Source organism: Montipora foliosa, chromosome 2, assembly GCF_036669935.1.
Source record: "Montipora foliosa isolate CH-2021 chromosome 2, ASM3666993v2, whole genome shotgun sequence".
In the NCBI taxonomy this organism is placed as follows: Eukaryota; Metazoa; Cnidaria; class Anthozoa; order Scleractinia; family Acroporidae; genus Montipora; species Montipora foliosa.
Window position 1 is genome coordinate 63,025,431 of NC_090870.1, and position 17,858 is coordinate 63,043,288.

Here is a 17,858-nt window from a genome sequence, read left to right on the forward strand (position 1 = left end):
GCAAAAGTTTAGCTCTGTTGTTGGTAAATTCAATTATGAAACTTAAATCATGTATCATCGCCAGACACCTTTTCCAGGAAGCTTTGAAATGTGCTGTTTTAAACGCGCAAAAATTGGCACGGCACCAATATTTGAAGTGCCGTGCACACCTCCAGGCACGTGCTCGGCACCCCTATAATTTCTAGCTCGCTTTCCTAATGGTCATTCTGTTTGTTCTGTTTACAAACGGAAAATTAACCGTACCGTGCCCGAAAAACATAGGTACGGCACCAAGACTTCGGTGTGCCGTGCCAGATTTTTGTGCTAGTGTAAAGCCGGCTTAAAAGTAATTTCTGGGCGGGTTAACATTAAGTTGAATAGCGATTAACCCTTTCACCGCCATAAATGCAAATTGACACTTGTAGATTTTACTCTGTCTAACGCCGGACGATTTTACTCGTCAATGGGGAAGCCCTCGGCGATGAAAGGGTTAAGGGCGAGTAATTAGTAAACACAAACACGTATGAATTTTTGGTTTCATCACAGAAGCGCACTGCGCAAAATTCACTTTAGACTAAAAAGAGGAGTAAGGTATCCGAATTTTACTTTTTCGAATCGATTTCGAGCCCGTAGAATTTTACCACATTTTCACAAAACACTGCTTTCTTTTCGCTTTCTGATAGATGCGATACGCACTCCAAGTAAGCTTCAAACGTATTTTTGTAAGAGGCGTCTTTAGCCAGCGTGCAAACGGGCCAATCAGAACCAAACATACAGCGGTCTGCTCCAAATACGGCAATCACGTGCTGCAAAGAGAAGATTTTGCACAAAGTTAATAGTAGTAACTGTCTTATTGCAAGTTAAATGCGTTCAACTGAACTCGCGTTGTGGACAAATCGCGGATACGAAGACCAGATCCATGCTTTTCAATGGGTGGACAACGCCATTCACTAAAGAAATCACTATCAAGTTTATTAACCCATCACCCCTCAGGCGTCCTAGGACTCAAATCGTCTGGCGTTAGACAGGGTAAATTCTGTTATGTCTCACTTCCACGGGTTAGTCATTTGGTCTTGTTTAGCGTTTATATATGTTTTTCAGGTTGATGACGCTATCCACCTTTCGAACAACTAAGGCCAGATCTTTTGTACACAAAGTTAACAATTCATGAGAATCGGACAGCCAAAAGAAACAGGACGAAGTATTAAGTTATCGTTTCCGTATGCCGAAACCCGTTATAAGACAATTACCTAAATTGTCTAGTTAAGTGCAAGGACCATTTCTCAGTTTCGTGCCGCACTTGAAATATATACATTTCTTTCACTCATACACATCGTTCATACGAATTTATTCCCGAAAAGTTGATACAAGCCTTTTTTAAAGAGCGTTTAAGTTATTCAAATTAGTATTATGAATCCAAATGACAAGAGCACGATATAGAATGCTAAGAAACGTGCTATATCTCAGACCTGTATCACATAGTCATTCACAGGTGAGTTACAATATTTGCAAGGCCGAGGTTTACAACAACTGTATCATCAACGCAACTGTTTGCGGGAGCTTGGCACATCAATGCCGCCCCTACAACTTTGAATCATGATGATAGCGCCCTTTTAACTAACACCAATTTGCACCTTATTGAAATAAAAGAGCGCTAATTAATTACTATTGTTATACCTCCCAACTCAAATACGTTTTCTGATTGGAGGAGAACGTGTCACGTGTCATTGGTCAAAACTTCATGACGCCCTAGGGCGAACAAAACTTCATGACGCCCTAGGGCAACAACAACTTGAACTTGAAACGGCGGCAAATTTGTACGCCAGCCGACGTCAAGCAAATAATTTTTATCTGTGTATTGTTCTATTTTGAGTTGGAAGGTATAACAAAACACTTAATGACTGGCCCCTCGGGAAACAGTGAGTTTTGTTTCCCCTCGACCTCAATGTTTCCCTCGGCTTCGCCTCGGGGAACATTGAGGGTCTCGGGGAAACAAAACTCGCTGTTTCCCTTGGGGCCAGTCATTAAGTGCTTATTAATGGCCGCACCCTTTCCTTTTCTAACCAATTGGTAGCAGATAAAAGGACTCTTGCGATAACCTTGGAAAACCCCTGGGCCCGGTTGTTCAAAAGCCAATTAACGCTAATCCCAGATTAAAAATCAACCAAGGACTTTATTTCTCTACTCCCAAATGCTGTTCAACGCTGATATTCGGCAAAACTTAACATTAGAAGGAGTCAATCTTGAAAAACAGAAATAAGCAAAAGAAACTTTCACCAAAAAGTTGAAACATGAAACAAAAGTTTACGCTAATCCTGGATTAAGTTAATTGGCTTTCGAACAACCGGACCCTGGTGTCAGACTGTCGAAACGATGGGTCTTTAATTCCAAACTAGAGTAGGATCAAACTATGTCTTGAATGGTAATTCTGGAATAAGGTGGGGTGTTAGGAGCCATTGCCAAACACACTTTTGAACGGGCCTTTATTGTTTTAAAGATGTAAATCGTACTAAATGTAGATCATCTGCAAGTCAGATGCAGCTTACATTCTTAAAATTATTGGTCTTAACTTAATAGCATAGTGTTTTAAATTCATCTCAATAGAGTCAGTTTAGGATGATCTTTGCTAGTTGACGGTTAACATCATATAAGGAACCTGAAACTTCAAAACATCAAATCAACCTCGTTCCCAGGGCTTGGCATTTATTTATTTATTTATTTATTTACTTTTTATGCATTCATTCATTTAGCCACACATGTAATAGATACACGACACATCTTGATCAAAAGTTATAAATTAAATAAAGATTGGTGTGAAAAGAAAGCCACATCAACTTTGACAGAGCATACATGCAGTTTGACAGGAAACTGTTTTCAAAAGATGTATTCAAAAGCGAAACAATTATCACCCAGCCATGGCACTTTCATGCGTTTTTGACTTGAGATAAAAGTCCTTTCAATTCTCACTCTTTTACCATTACATTTTGACATGTGGCAACACGGTCACGATAACACTGGGCGTTTTAGTAAAAACTTACAGACAATTGTATACATGCAAAGCTTTTTGTTTCCATACAGGGCCTATCGTTAATAGGAGACTTCACTGTTGATAAAAAAATCTTTTGTTATGTAAACTTTGCCAACCATAGATCTCTGGCTGGTACATTTATGGCAATAGGTGACGTAACCGTGAGTATTTCAAAAGCTCTACACTAAATTTGAATCAGCCGTAACGTGCCCATTGCCCGCCTCACTTAACATCCCTCAAGGTAAGTTTTAATTGGAAATATTTAATCAACTTCCTCATTGAGATGTTCTGAGCGATCTGAGAGTTTCATCGGTGCAATAAAGTGGACGGTTGGTCCTGGTTTTAAGACAAAAATTTCTTGACCAGTCAAAGGAAAATTTGATGAAGGTTTGATTGCATAGTTGACCGCGCTTGTTTCTCTTTCTAAGAAAAGGTTTCCACACTGACGCCATCTCAGTGTCCAAAATTAATCCTAAGCGCAAATTGAACATTATTTTTATGCAAACCATTTTTCGTTTAAGAAACGTACTTTCTACAACGCTGACTCGGAGATAGTCGGAAAGCACGAGTGCTCTTCGAAGAAGAAGCTTACCGCTGGTTCAACTTATTGGATGTTGAGAAAAAAACTGTTTTAACCGGTTTGGCGAGCGGTTTAGATTCACGAGCTGAATAACACAGCTGGGAGCTGGGAGCTGGAATTTTGCTCATAATCATCCTGGGAGGGCAGAACACCCTTTTTTCCCAGCAAAATTAAAAAGCTCAAAAAAGAATGTTTTATTAGCGTTTGCTTCTACGTGAGAGGCCCTATCACATTTTTGCTGTCGAAACTGATTAAAGATCGTGACTTGGATACTACAGGAACCAACAGGGCTCCTTTCAAACAAAAGTACGACTATATCCACTTCCGACGGTTAAATGCCTTCTTTCAATAGGTGCTCTTTGAGGGCGGTGCCTACTACTGTTATTGCACATGCGTTCTGCGCATCTCGAGATACTCGGGTTTACTATGGGTGATGCTTACTTATATGGGGATATCTTTGCGCGGTTTAAAACTACGCGGAGAAAGCAGAACTTACCAAGTGCTCTTGGTATCCAAAAAGAAAATTGGGGGTAACTATACATTTTTCAGTGATAATTAAGTTTCAATTTGGAAAATAACGCTATGCCTTGCTTTGAATTTTAAAGCTTTCTACAAGAAAAGAATTTCAAAAAAAAGACGAAACTTTTGAGTTTGTAAAACATGTTTCGACAGAAACTTCTGCCATCCTCAGTTAGCCAGAACAAAGCGATGGAAGCAGAATTTACAATAAATTTAAAATGCTAATGTGAAAAATAGTAAAAACGGGATGAAGTATAGCATGAAAATGTGGGAATCAAAAGGATAGTTTAAGATTAACAGGGTGTAATTGTTGATTGAAAGAGGGCTGTTCTCTCTGAATATGAATAGCCTCTTTTATCTTGAGTTGCCTTGAGTTTTCAGTGAAAACAGGTGGAGGCGTGATCTAAAACACGAAAACAATCTGCTGAACACGAGGCGTGACAATGTTCAGAATTCTGCAGACGTTTGAAAATGTGAGAGGACCTATCACTGGACAAATGCTCCCTCGCATGCGTGCGTGGAAAAATGCCGGACCGTTTCGCAGACGTAAGAAGGCATTACAGCCTACACATGTAAACTTGTAAACCACACTTGAACGTAGCCTGCGAACGCAGACGTATTTCCGGCGGTCGTTACGGAGCCCGCCAGTGATAGGGTCTTTCACGCCGAACATGTTGCCGATCTTAAAAGAAAGAAAAAACTAGTTTGATATCTAAATCCTTGCAATGGCGCACACATTTTCACGCTATACTTCATTCGGTTGTTACTATTTTTCGCATTAGCATTTTCTATTTATTATAAATTCAGCTGCCATCGCTTTGTATCCTGACTAAATGAGGATGGCAGAAGTTTCTGTCGAAACATGTTTTGCAAACTCAAAGGTTTCGTCGTTCGTTTTAAAATTCTTTACTTGTCAGCTACTATCAAGACCATTTTTACAAATATTGTTGCTTTCTTAGCTTTGCAAAATGCGCGGTAACCCCCAATTTTCGTTTTGGATTTAAATAACATTTGTTAAGATCTTCTTTTCCCGCACACAGCAGGGCAGGAGGGGCCGGGGGTGGGGAGGAGGCGTGCCCCTCCACTTTTTGCCCCAAAAAGTAAAAACACACAAGTATAAAATGTTGAAAATAGAATTTCATGTTTTGAAACAATGAAGATGACAATAATTCCGAATAGAATCATCCCTGATAAACTCTAATTACAGCACCCATTTCATATTTTTACTTTTTTTATTCGGTGACACAAAACTACAGAAAAAAAACAGCTAAAAAATTAGAGCAAACAAGAAATGAGACAAAAATGCAACTGTGTCAAATCGTTTTGACATCCAGGCGACTCCCTCTCTTTACTACATTCGTCTTTGGAACATGATCTAAACTCAGCAATGTCCAGTCAAAACCCCCGAAAATTGAAGCAGAAGTCGCTATTATCCTGGGTAAGGCCCGTATGACTCTAAGGCAACTCAGAGCGTCTAGTGCAGGTAATAGGCTCCTGGTATAGTGACTAGAAATTACAGATGAAACATGATTTCAAGATTCACACACTGCTCTTGTTTTGTTTTGTAATTTTTTCAATATCCATTGGTTTGCCAAGGCTGTGTAGGAAGTGCTAATGAATTGACTTTGTACTACTGTTGTGCTTCCGTTCAGCAAGACAGTCGATGATTTTTTCTAACTCCTGTTAGATTTCTATTGAGAATACCTGGGATGGCGTAGTTCCAATCAGGAATCCATGGAACTAAATATAAATTTTTTTGTGATCACCAAGCCTCTTGGATATTGAAATGCACTGTGCTTTTGTTTAAGAGTTTTCATATATCACAAACTTGAAATTTTAAGGCCCAAAATGCTGGGAACTGCACTTTCTGGTGTGTCGTTTTCTAATATCTTGATGGGGGAGGCATCACCCCCATGCTCCCAGTCCCCCTACAAAGAACGGGGTTACACCCTTCCAGTGCGTCCCGCCAAATTTTAAAACACAAATTGCTTAAAATCTTTGTAACCCCTCAATTTTTCTAGGCCTGCCACGGCCCTGTACAGTATTCATAAACCGCGCAAAAATACCTTTGAATTAGTACGCATCGTCCTAGTCTCCTTCGCAGCCGCTCGGGCCGGAGTCACGCGGGGAAGGGGAGCGTTGCGTGACTCCGGCCCGAGCGGCTGCGAAGGAGACTAGCATCGTCCTTAACGGAGTGGAAAACGTCATCGACCTTTGAAGATGTTTTCTCCAAGTAGGAAAAAGGACACCAGGGCCCGGTTGTTCAAAAGCCGATTAACGCTAATCCCAGATTAAAAATTAACCATTTCTCTACTCCCAATTGCTGTTCAACGCTGATATTCGGCAAAGTTTTACATGAGAAGAAGTTAATATTGAAAAACAAATATAAGCAAAAGAAACTTTCACCAAAAAGTTGAAAACAGGAAACAATAGTTTACACTAATCCTGGATTAAGTTAATCGGCCTCCGAACAACCGGGCCCAGATATAGAATTTAACTTCGTTATCCTTGAATGTTTTTATAACAAAATATTTCTTACACTTAATAATATGCAAGGAAAAATTTCTCCATTCTGATTGGCTAAGAGAAATGCAGTTTACAGGTAACAGCGCAGAAAAGAGGTAATTTGGTGCAAAAAGAAGTTACAAACCAAGCATTTCTGATTGGTCAATGATCACAGAAAGTCACAGATAATGAAATGCGATCCCCGGATGATGGAATTATTGGCGGGGTAAGCGTGCGAATTACGTCAAGTTACTCGAATTTTTTCACGTATATTAATAATGAGCTGTCACATGATTTTTCGCGTGCAATTTGGAATAAATGAGTACTCGTAAATGTTTTCAAAGTAGAACAAAATTTCTCGAGCCTGTATGGGCGAGACCAATCTGTCCTAAGAAATTGTTGAAAAAAGATACTCGTGCTTATTTATTATTTTCAAATAGACCTAATCGGCTAACTCAATGTTGTACCCAATTCAAATCTCCCAGGATTAAAGTGCCCCTGTGACCAAAAAATCAATTCATATTTTCCTTTGGATTTGAAAACTATGTTAACAAAACACTAAGTGACCCACGTTTTAAGCCTTGATTTCAAAAAGACACCTCTTTATTTTAACTGTAATTTTCCTATTTAATGGTCCGCCTAACATTATGTTCTTGAGAGAGCTGGATCGAGGAGAAACTGACGTCAAAGGCTCACTAGTTTAAGAATGCAATACGTGTGTACGCCGCAGAATTAATATTTAAACTCACGCTTTGCATATATAATAAGCTGCGTTCACACGCTGAAATTTTAAGCTAGTGAGCCTCTGACGTCACTCTTCCCTGAATCCAACCTTCTGAGGTCCAATGGCGGACCGTGAAATCCAAAACTTACACTCAAAGTAAACGGCCTTTGGATAAAAATCAAAGCTCAGAATTTTGCCAGACAGGTGTTAAGCAAACACACTTTCAAAATCTGAAGGAAAAAAGGAAGTGGTTTTTTTGATCGCAGGGGCACTTTAAGAATCTTTGTGTGTTGTATTTGCATAATAATGAAGCATTCATATGGAAATACCTGGAACAAAACGTTTCATTCCCAAAGGGTTTAAATTGGGTACAACATTGAGTCAGCCGATTTGGTCTATTGCACTCGAAATCGAGTGATTACCTAATAGTATACAAAATTACTAAAGTAGAAACTTACCTTCACGTAGGGAATAAGGTCATCCACTTTCCAGTTCTCTCGTGAGGCTTCCGTTACAAGTCCAGAACTTCGAAAAAGGGAATAAAAAGGTAAGAAACCGAACGGATTCGAGGCAAGAAAGACTGTTTTAAACTCTTTGCTTGGTGCCTTTTCACTGTTTCTCTTCCTCTCTCTCGGTCTCAGCTTTCTTATGATTGCATTACATCACCACTGTGGAGTCACTCGCTTAAATCAATCGTCGTCGTCTTTACCATAAGGGACCTTAAGATCTACGACGGCGACGTCGACGAAAACGTCACCTCAAAATTGAGCTTTGCTCTAGTAAAAGTCTTTCGCGATTATTCCATCTCGTTCACGTCGTACAATGTGGGCGAAGTATCCTAAAAATAAATTGGTACGAGCGGTTTCAGAGTGAAAATAGGGAATGAAAGATTCCCTGTTGCATGGTCACGTAGTCATCGTAACCTCAAATTGGTGATTTGAAGTCGTCGTCATGCAGAGATCCGCAAAAATATGAGCTAAAATCCGTACCGCAAGTGCAGCACGCAAGTGCAGTTTTCGTCGACGTCGTCGTCGTCGTAGATCTTAAGCTCCCTAAAGGCTGGTTTTCACTACCGACGGAGTCGGAGTCGGAGTCGTAATCAGAAGCGCAGAGCGATGCAATCTAGTGAAAATCTAACTGAGTCGGAAGCAGAATACCGATTCTGCTGATGACTCCGTCGCCTACGATCCAGTGAAAACTGCCTTGTCGGAGTCGGAAGCAGAAGCGGAAGAATAAACCAGTCACAATTCTCGATTCCAAGCGTTGTGATTGGTTGGTTCTTTCGCTTCTGCTTCCGACAATCTAGTTTTCACTGGGTCATAAGCAACGGAGTCATAAGCGGAGTCGGAAGAAAATGGGAACGTTCTGATTCTTCTGACTCCGATTGCGTTGAGCTTATGACTCCGCTTACGACTCCGATCTTTGATTTTCACTAAGTCATAAGCACTCGTAGGACTCCGACTCCGACTCCGACTCCGTCGCAAGTGAAAACCAGCCTTAATAGGGACCTCAAGCAAGGACGACGACGATGGCTACGACAACGTTGTCTGTAATAATTTTGCGATTGCTCCATGTCGCTCGGCTTGGAATACACATTCCAAGAGTAAAATTGATGAGAACTGTATGGATATTTAGAGAGAAGATTAAAATTCATCGTCAGGTGCTCTCGTCCTCCAAATGACCTCAAATTTGATCATTTCACGTCGTTGTCAAGACGAGAACGGCGAAGATATGTATCAAAATGTAAAACGCACGTGCAGGGCGTGCAGAATTATTGTTTTTGTTATTTAAATCTATTGTTTTAGTGCGTTCTCGTACCCGTCATCGTCGCCCTTGCTTAAAGTCCCTATCACCACCCCCACCACCATCATCATCATCGGGTATTTAAACATAATTATCACCCTGATCACTATTACACATAGGTACACTGCCGGTGCAATGCTCTCAACCTTACTAAGCTGTGAAGACACTAAGTTCGGAGCGGGTCAACTTGTTAAGCTCGTGTTCCCGTGAAAGGGCTTGATAAATGAAATGAATGTATATTTGTTGAAATGTGGGGTTTCCACGAAAGGGTGAAGTGATCCTATCCCGAATTTTAAAAAGGAAAGGAAAGGAACTTTATTTAAGTGTCTAGTCTTCTACAGCTGGAGAGCTCAGCTGGAGCACTAATTGAGCAGACTGTAAACTGAAATCAACAAATTTAAACAAATCAAATCAAATGTTGTTTTTTCGAGGAGAGGGAAAAACCAGAGTACCCAAAGAAAAATCGCCCGAGGCAGAGTAGAGAACCAAAAAAACTCAACTCAAATAATGTCGAGTCTGGGAATCGAACCTGGGCCACAGGCGAGTGCTCTCACCCCAATTTATTTCATTCACTTTTATGTAGGTTGCTTCTGACCTGATGCAGCATTTCTAGTTCATATACACATATATTACATATGTATTTTGAGTTAAACCAGAAACCCATAAGGGTTGAAACGTGTAACGGCCCCTTTTGCGCTGGGAAACAAGCTTCTGAATATTCAATTTGCTAAGTACCATATTTGGAACAACAAGAGCGAGGGGTTTCCAAATATGGTACTTAGCACTGAAACATTCAACCAATCAGTTCGCACTGAATATTCGGAAGCTGTGAACGCGCGTTACACGTTTCAACCCTTATGGGTTTCTGGTTAAACACTATTCTACATTCAGATCGATTCAGAGCAACACAAGTGAAGACTCTTACTTCAAACGGCTTTTGTTTCAATATTGGTACTTTTACAGCAAATTTAAAAAAAAAAATTCCTACATTTTACAGAAGACATTTGGATTCTGAGCCAACATTTCCATTCCTTTCTTCCATTCGTCTATTTTTCCGTCTTTTATCTCTGGTTTTGCAGCATGGTCGATGACAAACTTCAACCTGCATACAAACACCAAACTCAGTGGAAGTTCTTGGACTTTTAAGGATAGAGAGGTAATTATGGACTTACACCGTGAAACTAGTGTAATTATATTTTTTTTCTCTCTTTTTCTTCTTTCCTCGTTGCACGACATACTGAAAAAAAATAGTTTAAAACTTGTTTTTTGGTTGTCCATTTTCAAAATGTTTGCTTGTTTTACTAAAACGCAGTACACTGGCTCACAACTTCCCGCCAAAAAACGCGGGTTCCAGCAGTGTGACACTTCGCGTATTGGCTGTTGAGATTGGTATTAATTTTTAGCGAAACAAGGCGGCTGTCGTTAACGCATAGCTAGAAACCGGAAGAATATTTATCCCGCTTGCTACTCGACGCTACAGTGATATCTTTTCTTTTTCGTTCGTTTTTTTCAATGGCGAGTTGAAAGTTTGTGACAGAGATTGTCAAAATTAAGGCCGCATTTAATGGTGTAATTATTTTATTAAATTTTTATTAAATTCTGAACGCTTGGATGCTTGGAAATTAAAGCCAATCAATTGCCAGCCTCAGGCAACCCTTGAGGCAATCCGTTTTCATATTAGGTCACACGGTATATGAGCTGATAACCAAGACTGCGTGAACCAGTCAAGAAGCTAGAAAAGGAATATCCGAGGTCGAAAATTTATTCGCCGATACTCACCTCGCCTGGGGTAAAAATTTGTTTCAGTATAATTACATAATAATTATGTGATTATTTGAAAATCTGCATTTTGCTTAAAACAAGTAATTTCTTCGTCTGTCACCTCAACAAAACGGCTTGTGGCCATTTTAAAAAAAACCGCTAAGGTAATTATCGCGTAATAATCACTTCAAGTGCAACCAATCAGCGCTGACAATGTTCAGTAATCACCAATAGATGTAAATGTATACTCTCGGTTGACCACTCCCATATGGGCTTTTCAGGGCCAACGAAGCACAATCAACGGAACAATAGACCAATTCAACAACTTTTACGAATCCCAACTCCCTAGAGGCAAACGAGTTGGCCATTTAGAAGTGCAGCTGTGAGGTGAAAGCAGGGACTACCAGGATCAAATTCAAGGAGTAGTCAGAAAATGGCTTGAAACCAGGACGTCCGGGTTTCAAGCCACACGCCCTAATTACTGAGCCACACTGCTCTGAGTTTTAATCAGCCCAAGACAACTCCTCAAGTTTGGTTTACCAAAGGCAGTCTGAATCACAGCAAATAACCACAAAGTGATTGACTCATCCCACCTCAACATAATATTATCATGGAATTCAAAATCGACAAAAACAAAAAATACAGTGGAGCATGCAAGTAGACTAATTGGCTAGCTAGCACTTACTTGGGAAACTTTTTCACAACAGTTTCTGCCAACTTAAAATGCCTTGTTCTAATACAACAAACAACATATAGGAACAATTTAGCATGAATGAGGTCTGAGCAAGTGATGACTTTAAATCGCAGAGGGACAAGAAAAACAACAGGAAAAAAGTTAAACAGAGCGTGAAATATTTCTCTCATCCTTTTTTGCTTATGACTTGGCACATTTCCCTTCCTAATAATTTTACACTTGGATCCAAACTTGTTTAAAAAAAGTATTTTTTTACTACTTTTATCCTCTTTGGCAACAACCTGTTGTCACGTTTCGTAAACAGCAGCAGTCGATCGGAAAGCTCTTTCTTTGTTCTGGAACACTTCAGTCTTAATAATTTCACCGACATCATGGCAAAATTAACCTCCAATATTTTGTTAGCCCAAGTCGTCAATTCAGTCAGAGATAATGGTGAATGGCAGATCTTAACATGAAAAAGCACACTTTCTCAAGGTAATATCTTTGTTGTAATATGAGCATAAATTTCTCAGATTTTTGTCAGATACAGCAATCCTACGATGACAATGAAAATAGAAATCAAAACTTCTCACCTTATTCTACAATTTCATGATAAACTACAGCTGTACAATACCCACCTAATCAGTAAATCATAAGTGAGCCCTTTCTCTTCAAGGTAACCTGACAAAAAACAGCATGAAAATTATTAACTTTTTGCAACCTTCTTGTTTAAAAATGGATGAACCACATAAAATTCTTCCAAGAATAAAATCATTTGTGTCTTAGAAAATGAATTCAGAATCACTTATTTTCACTTTCCAATTTTTTCTTCAATCAATGTCAAGTGTAACCGTTAGAGTTTCCTTGTCATTAAATAATGCATTTTTCCCTCTGTGTAAATTATAACATGTCACAAGATTAAGTAGCACCATACAAGTTTCAGAGTAAAAATAAGCAATTCTGAAATTTGTTTTTTTTTTTAACAAAACCACTTTCTTTTAAAAGCTTCAAGCAAGTTTGACTACTTGTAAACAAATTTCCCTCAGTTTAAGACTACCTTTTGCAGGGGTGAAATGTCCGTTTCATAGACAACAACTGTAACCGCTAAAAGCAATTAAATACCTAGACCCCTCTGGACTGACTCTCTGCCCAACCAATCATCTGGTTCTCCTTCCAAAATGTTTCTTACTCCTCTAAATACTTTGTATTCCATGTACTTCTCCAATATGACATTCACCTGCACCAAAAGAAAGCACCTAGGTTTTAATATGATTTTGAGAAATAAAGTGACAACTTTTTCCAACCAATTTTCAAGAAAGGATGTTCCGGCAAAATTTTTCATCTAACAAAAACTTAGACAGAGCCAATAATATTAGGTCTTTGCATCACTAAATTAACATATTCTGGGTTTCATTTCTTCCATTACATGGAGTGATAACCACCAGTCAGAACATTAACCCGGGCCACTCCACCTTGTAATTTTGTTGACAGTATTGTTCTTCTCACCCATGATCTATATCATGTTCATTCTTCTAATTTGCATTTTTTAAACTCTCGGAGTTTTTAGTTGGTCCTGACAAACTGGAGGTGGTAGCCTCTTTTTGCTATCTGGGTGACACACTGTCAGCAGCCAGTGACTGTGACCTCGCAACCGGACACACGTCAAGACCGCCTGGAAGAAGTTCAAGGGGCTGCTGCCTGTGCACTCCACGTTCCACCTTTCCTACGAAACACACAGCCACATCTATAGCAAGTGCGTCCAGAGTGTGATGCTTCAAGCAAGTGAGACCTGGACTCTGACCAAGCTGAACTGCCACTGACTGCAGCAAAATGACAGGGCTATGGTCAGGCAGATCTGTTATGTTAAACCAGAGAATGTGGCCACCATCCAATCCAAGGAGCTGCTAGCGCAGCTTGGTCTCAAGGACCTTGACCTCATCCAGGGTTTGCACACTTTTTCAGACCAAAAATTCAAGGACTTTTTGAGGACTTTCAAGGGTCAAATTTTGAAATTTCAAGGACTTCTTTTTTATTTACCTCAATGAATTTACACATAGAAATGGTCTGACAGTACAATTCTTCCTCATTTTCCGTAACGTACATGCGTGAAAATACTGCAAAGGCACTGGTAACCATTCTCGACCCCACAGCTTGTCACGTTTGTATGACATGACTCGAGTGGCTGATTATTTTCACTGAAGTTTTCAAAGATTAAAAATGCGAGTCAGAAAAAAATTCAAGGACTTTCAAGGACCAGGAATGAAGAGCAGAGATTTTCAAGGATTTTCAAGGCCTTGAAAATGCACTCTCAAAATTCAAGGGTTTTCAAGGGTTTTCAAGACGCGTACGAACCCTGCTCATCCTAAGCGCAGCCAAGTGACATGCTGGTTCAGGGAAACGTGGGCCTGTGCGGCCCAATATGACTTGGAAAGAGCAGTGTGAGAGTGATTGCAAGGAGTGGAAACTCACTGCGGTCGACCCTCATGAGAGAGACACCTGAAGAGCTGATGATAGCCAGTTACCTGGAAGGGAGCCCACCGATGTGGAAGATGCTCCCACCTCACAATAAAATGAAATAACCCATGACGACAATGACAATGGAGTGGAAATAATTAAAAATGTTTAAAATATCAAAACTGATTGGGCAAGTGCACAGATGAAACAAAAACCAAATGTAACAAACCTTAGGATCTGTGAGATCCACCCATCCAATGATGCCAACAATGGTTGAGGTGTGGGCAGGATATTGTTCCAATATCCAGTCTGTTTAAATTATACAAAATACGAGCAAAGAATTATAATGTTAAAAAGAAAAAAAATTCAAAAGTCCATTAAAACTCTTTTAAACCTCTTAACTCGTGGGAGTGAAACTTAACAAGATTTTATTCTGTCTAATGCCGGACGATTTTACTCGTCAATTGCGAGCGTCCATTTATAGGGCCCCTGAGGAGTCAGCAGGTTAATATTACACTCAGTTAGTCTTTTGCAGAGACAACCAGAAGATAATTATTAAAAGTTAATTACCCAATAAAGTCACCCTTCACCTCAAATAGCCTCATTTTTGCCTTCAGTTGTTAACTCTAATTCATTCCATTACACACATAAATTAACATTAAAACAACAATATCTTCAGAAATTTCATATCCTTGGGCTGTAATAGTAGTTAAAGGAGAACTACCAGAAACAACTTCTTTAAAAAAAATTCAAGGAAGGGCTGTTGACAATATTTTCATCTCTCCATTATCGTCTTTCAACAAGACTGTTATTATTACCAATTATAATTTAATTATTTCATCTGTAACCTAACCACTGATACCTGTTTCATCATAGGTTTGATTGACTTGAATGAAGACTATCTTTCTAACGGGAGAAGGCTCAATTGCTACTTGAAGATCACCAATGAGGAAGGGTCTACAAATGGCTTTAAGGTCTGGAGTAGGCCATGGGTAGAAATACTTGTCACAATCCCACAAGTCTTTGAGAAGAAATAATGTATCAATATCATAAAACACTTTAACATGGAAGCACAGTTTGAAGGTAACAAATTGCTGTAACACATTAATGGGATTCAACCAGATGCTTGTTTAATTACATTTTGCAATAATTTTGACAAGGAGATAATGTGAATTAGTTCTTTTATAATAATTATTATGGTGGACCAGCTAATAGGTTTCTGATGGATCATGAGAAGTGACAAGACAGGGGTTTTTCAAAAATTCACCATGCCAGTCACTCTGGCAATGAATCACTTCAGTCTGGCCCCAATATGTCATGGTGACTTGTTGCCTAAGGTGATTGGGGAAAATACTGTGCAGAGAGAGGGTGCCAGTTACTAGGAAAACCAGTGATCTGTGGAATGCCCACTTCAGTTAAACATTTTGATGAAATTCCTTTCCCACGGGGTGAGCAGTTGCCAGCTTTCCCTGTCAAGGCGTACCAAAACAACTACAACAATGGAAAGATATCTTTTCAAAAATCATGTTCCGGGGGAAAATGGATAAAATTGTTTTTGTCCACTGGAGAGGTTGCAAGTGCAAACATGGACTCGCTGTTTAATACTTCAAGTGCAAGTTTTGTTCTCTGACTTGAAAAGTGGAGTGTCAACCACAACACTTTTCAAGAATTTGAACTATTTACAAGCGAAAGTGGGCGGGGCAGTGACTCAGTAATTCGGGCCCATTCCACAGATCGGTGGTTTTCATAGTAGTTGAACTGTGTTAACCCATGAAGCCCTTACCTTCAGCATAAAATGGAATGCCATTATTGTTGGAAAAAGGCCTCAGAAGAGGACTTCTTCCAAATAATGGTAAAAGTAGATCCCAACTACTTTATGGAAGCTGTTTCATTCCATAAAATAATTAGGATAGTATGTCCACTCTCATTGGTCAATAGCTGTGTTTAGACGAGAGTATGTAAACACGGTTTTGACGATCACATAGATTTTGATTGGTTATGTTTTGTCATATGTGCGTTTTGATTGGATCGTTGGAAATATCAGCATGTATCAAGAGAATCTGTTTCAATTAAGAAGTAAAAAAACCCGCACTCTCCTTCATTTGTCGAATGATTTTTGAGAAATACTTTATAAAAGCAATAAAGGACTTTTTCCCAGTTTACATAGCCTCATCTAAACAACAGCCCTGGGGAGATAAGAGAAAATGAGACAGTTATGCAAACCCTTGACTGGTCCTCAGGTTTGCATAACTGCCTCAAATTCTCCCAACTTTCCCTCATGTTTAGATGAGGCTATGTAAACACAGAAAAAGTCCTCTATCGCTTATAATAAATGTTCTTATGCTTGTCGCAATATCAGAGGTCATTCCATTTTTCATCGACCTCCAAGAAGGGGGCTTTTGCAAGCTGGGGTTCAGAGTTTTTCTCCAAAGAAGTCAACAACAAAAAATTTAACAGAGCGCCCCTCAGGTTTAAAGCTTGGTTTTCAAAGGGTCAAGACAAAATTATATGGGGTAAGGATTTCCGTCATCCAGTGGGGTACCTAATACCAACGACTCACTGGACTCGAAATTAAATAGCCCACTAAAGGTTTTTGGCTACTTTCTCATTATATACTTTCTCACATGTTCTCCTTCCGGTAACGAGCAGAATAAATTAGCATATTCTGTAATCGCATTGGCCCAAGGGCAATATTAAGGATTAATTTCACATGCATTTTCAGAGTTTTCACAAAATTTCTCGAGTTGCGAAGAGACAAGATCAATTTGGAAAACTTTGAAAATACCAGTGAAATTAATCCTTAATTGCACGATGTCACAGTGCGCTTACATGTTTATCACATAAAGGGCAAAATTATTGAGGGAAGCCCATTCTCCAATGCTGCGACAAAGCACAATCAACTCAACGCGTTTTCATTCCGTTGAAGTTGAATTCAATAAATCCATGCTCACAACAGAAATTAGCACATAATTTAATTAAATTGTATTTTACATGTGGACAAAAAGCAATTTGATCAGAGTCAGAATCTGGAAGTTAGATTCTCTTGTAACTTTGCTTGCTCTGGATAAGCAACTGTTAACCAATCACAGGATCAAGTAATCATGCCCTCATTACCAAAAGGGACCTCGTAAGTAAGAAAAAAAGTGCCCTTCGTCTCAGCAAATCAGCATTCGGTAATTTTGCCCCCTATGTGATAAACATTGTAAATCATTGTCTATCTGCTGAGTTAATACACCAAGTATATATTACAAAATGGCCGCCATGATTGTAGTATTCTATTGTTCACTTGCAAATTAGCTCTTTTTGCCTCGTTCCTAAACTTAGAATATTTAGCCTTGAGACAAGCAGCAAGGGCTAATTTGCAAGTGAACGAAAGAATACTAAAATAGTGGCCATTTTGGACCAATAATGTTAACGGGTTTATTGTTTACTTCACCTGTGTTTTCTACAAGAAGTTTAAAATCCGGATTTTTCCTATTGTGACTGTAACTGGGCTGTAATTATACCCGATTGCAACCCGATTATTAAAGGAATACTTTGGTGTAACTGAGTTTTGCAGCTAGAGCTTTTCTTGGACCAAGAAACTACAGGAAGCAAAACTTACGAACGTGAGCATCCACTATTTCCTTTCCGTGAAAAGCGTCCATTAGAGAGACATATGTGACGTGAAACGAAAGGATTTCTTCTTCCTCAAGTGCAAGGCTAAATCAAAAGTACAGGCACAGTTTGAGTTTGAAGTGGCTCTTTTACAGCTATCAACGATTTCGAAGCTTTTCTCCGTTACAACCTCTCCGCCGTTATGCGCCGATCAAATCGAAACTTCAACATCCTC

At 39.4% G+C, this 17,858-nt stretch overlaps 1 protein-coding gene across 2 annotated transcripts in view; it reads right to left on the reverse strand.

Moving 5' to 3' along the window:
• The window catches only part of LOC137985020 (L-fucono-1,5-lactonase-like), an 18,102-nt gene extending 244 nt beyond the window's left edge, over positions 1–17,858 (reverse strand). Inside the window, exons 1-9 of one of the 2 annotated variants that reach the window (XM_068832423.1) lie at positions 17,631–17,858; positions 14,889–15,047; positions 14,256–14,335; positions 12,695–12,809; positions 12,211–12,253; positions 11,585–11,632; positions 10,127–10,240; positions 7,794–7,860; positions 1–785 (exon numbers count right to left, since the gene is read on the reverse strand). The exon at positions 1–785 is cut by the window's left edge and continues 244 nt beyond it. In XM_068832423.1, coding sequence (XP_068688524.1) covers positions 582–785; positions 7,794–7,860; positions 10,127–10,240; positions 11,585–11,632; positions 12,211–12,253; positions 12,695–12,809; positions 14,256–14,335; positions 14,889–15,047; positions 17,631–17,673 — 873 coding nt within the window. In that variant the 5' untranslated portion in view covers positions 17,674–17,858 and the 3' untranslated portion in view covers positions 1–581. Of the gene's footprint in view, positions 786–5,272; positions 5,613–7,793; positions 7,861–10,126; positions 10,241–11,584; positions 11,633–12,210; positions 12,254–12,694; positions 12,810–14,255; positions 14,336–14,888; positions 15,048–17,630 lie in introns of those variants that run through there. The other variant, XM_068832432.1, reaches the window with a different exon arrangement.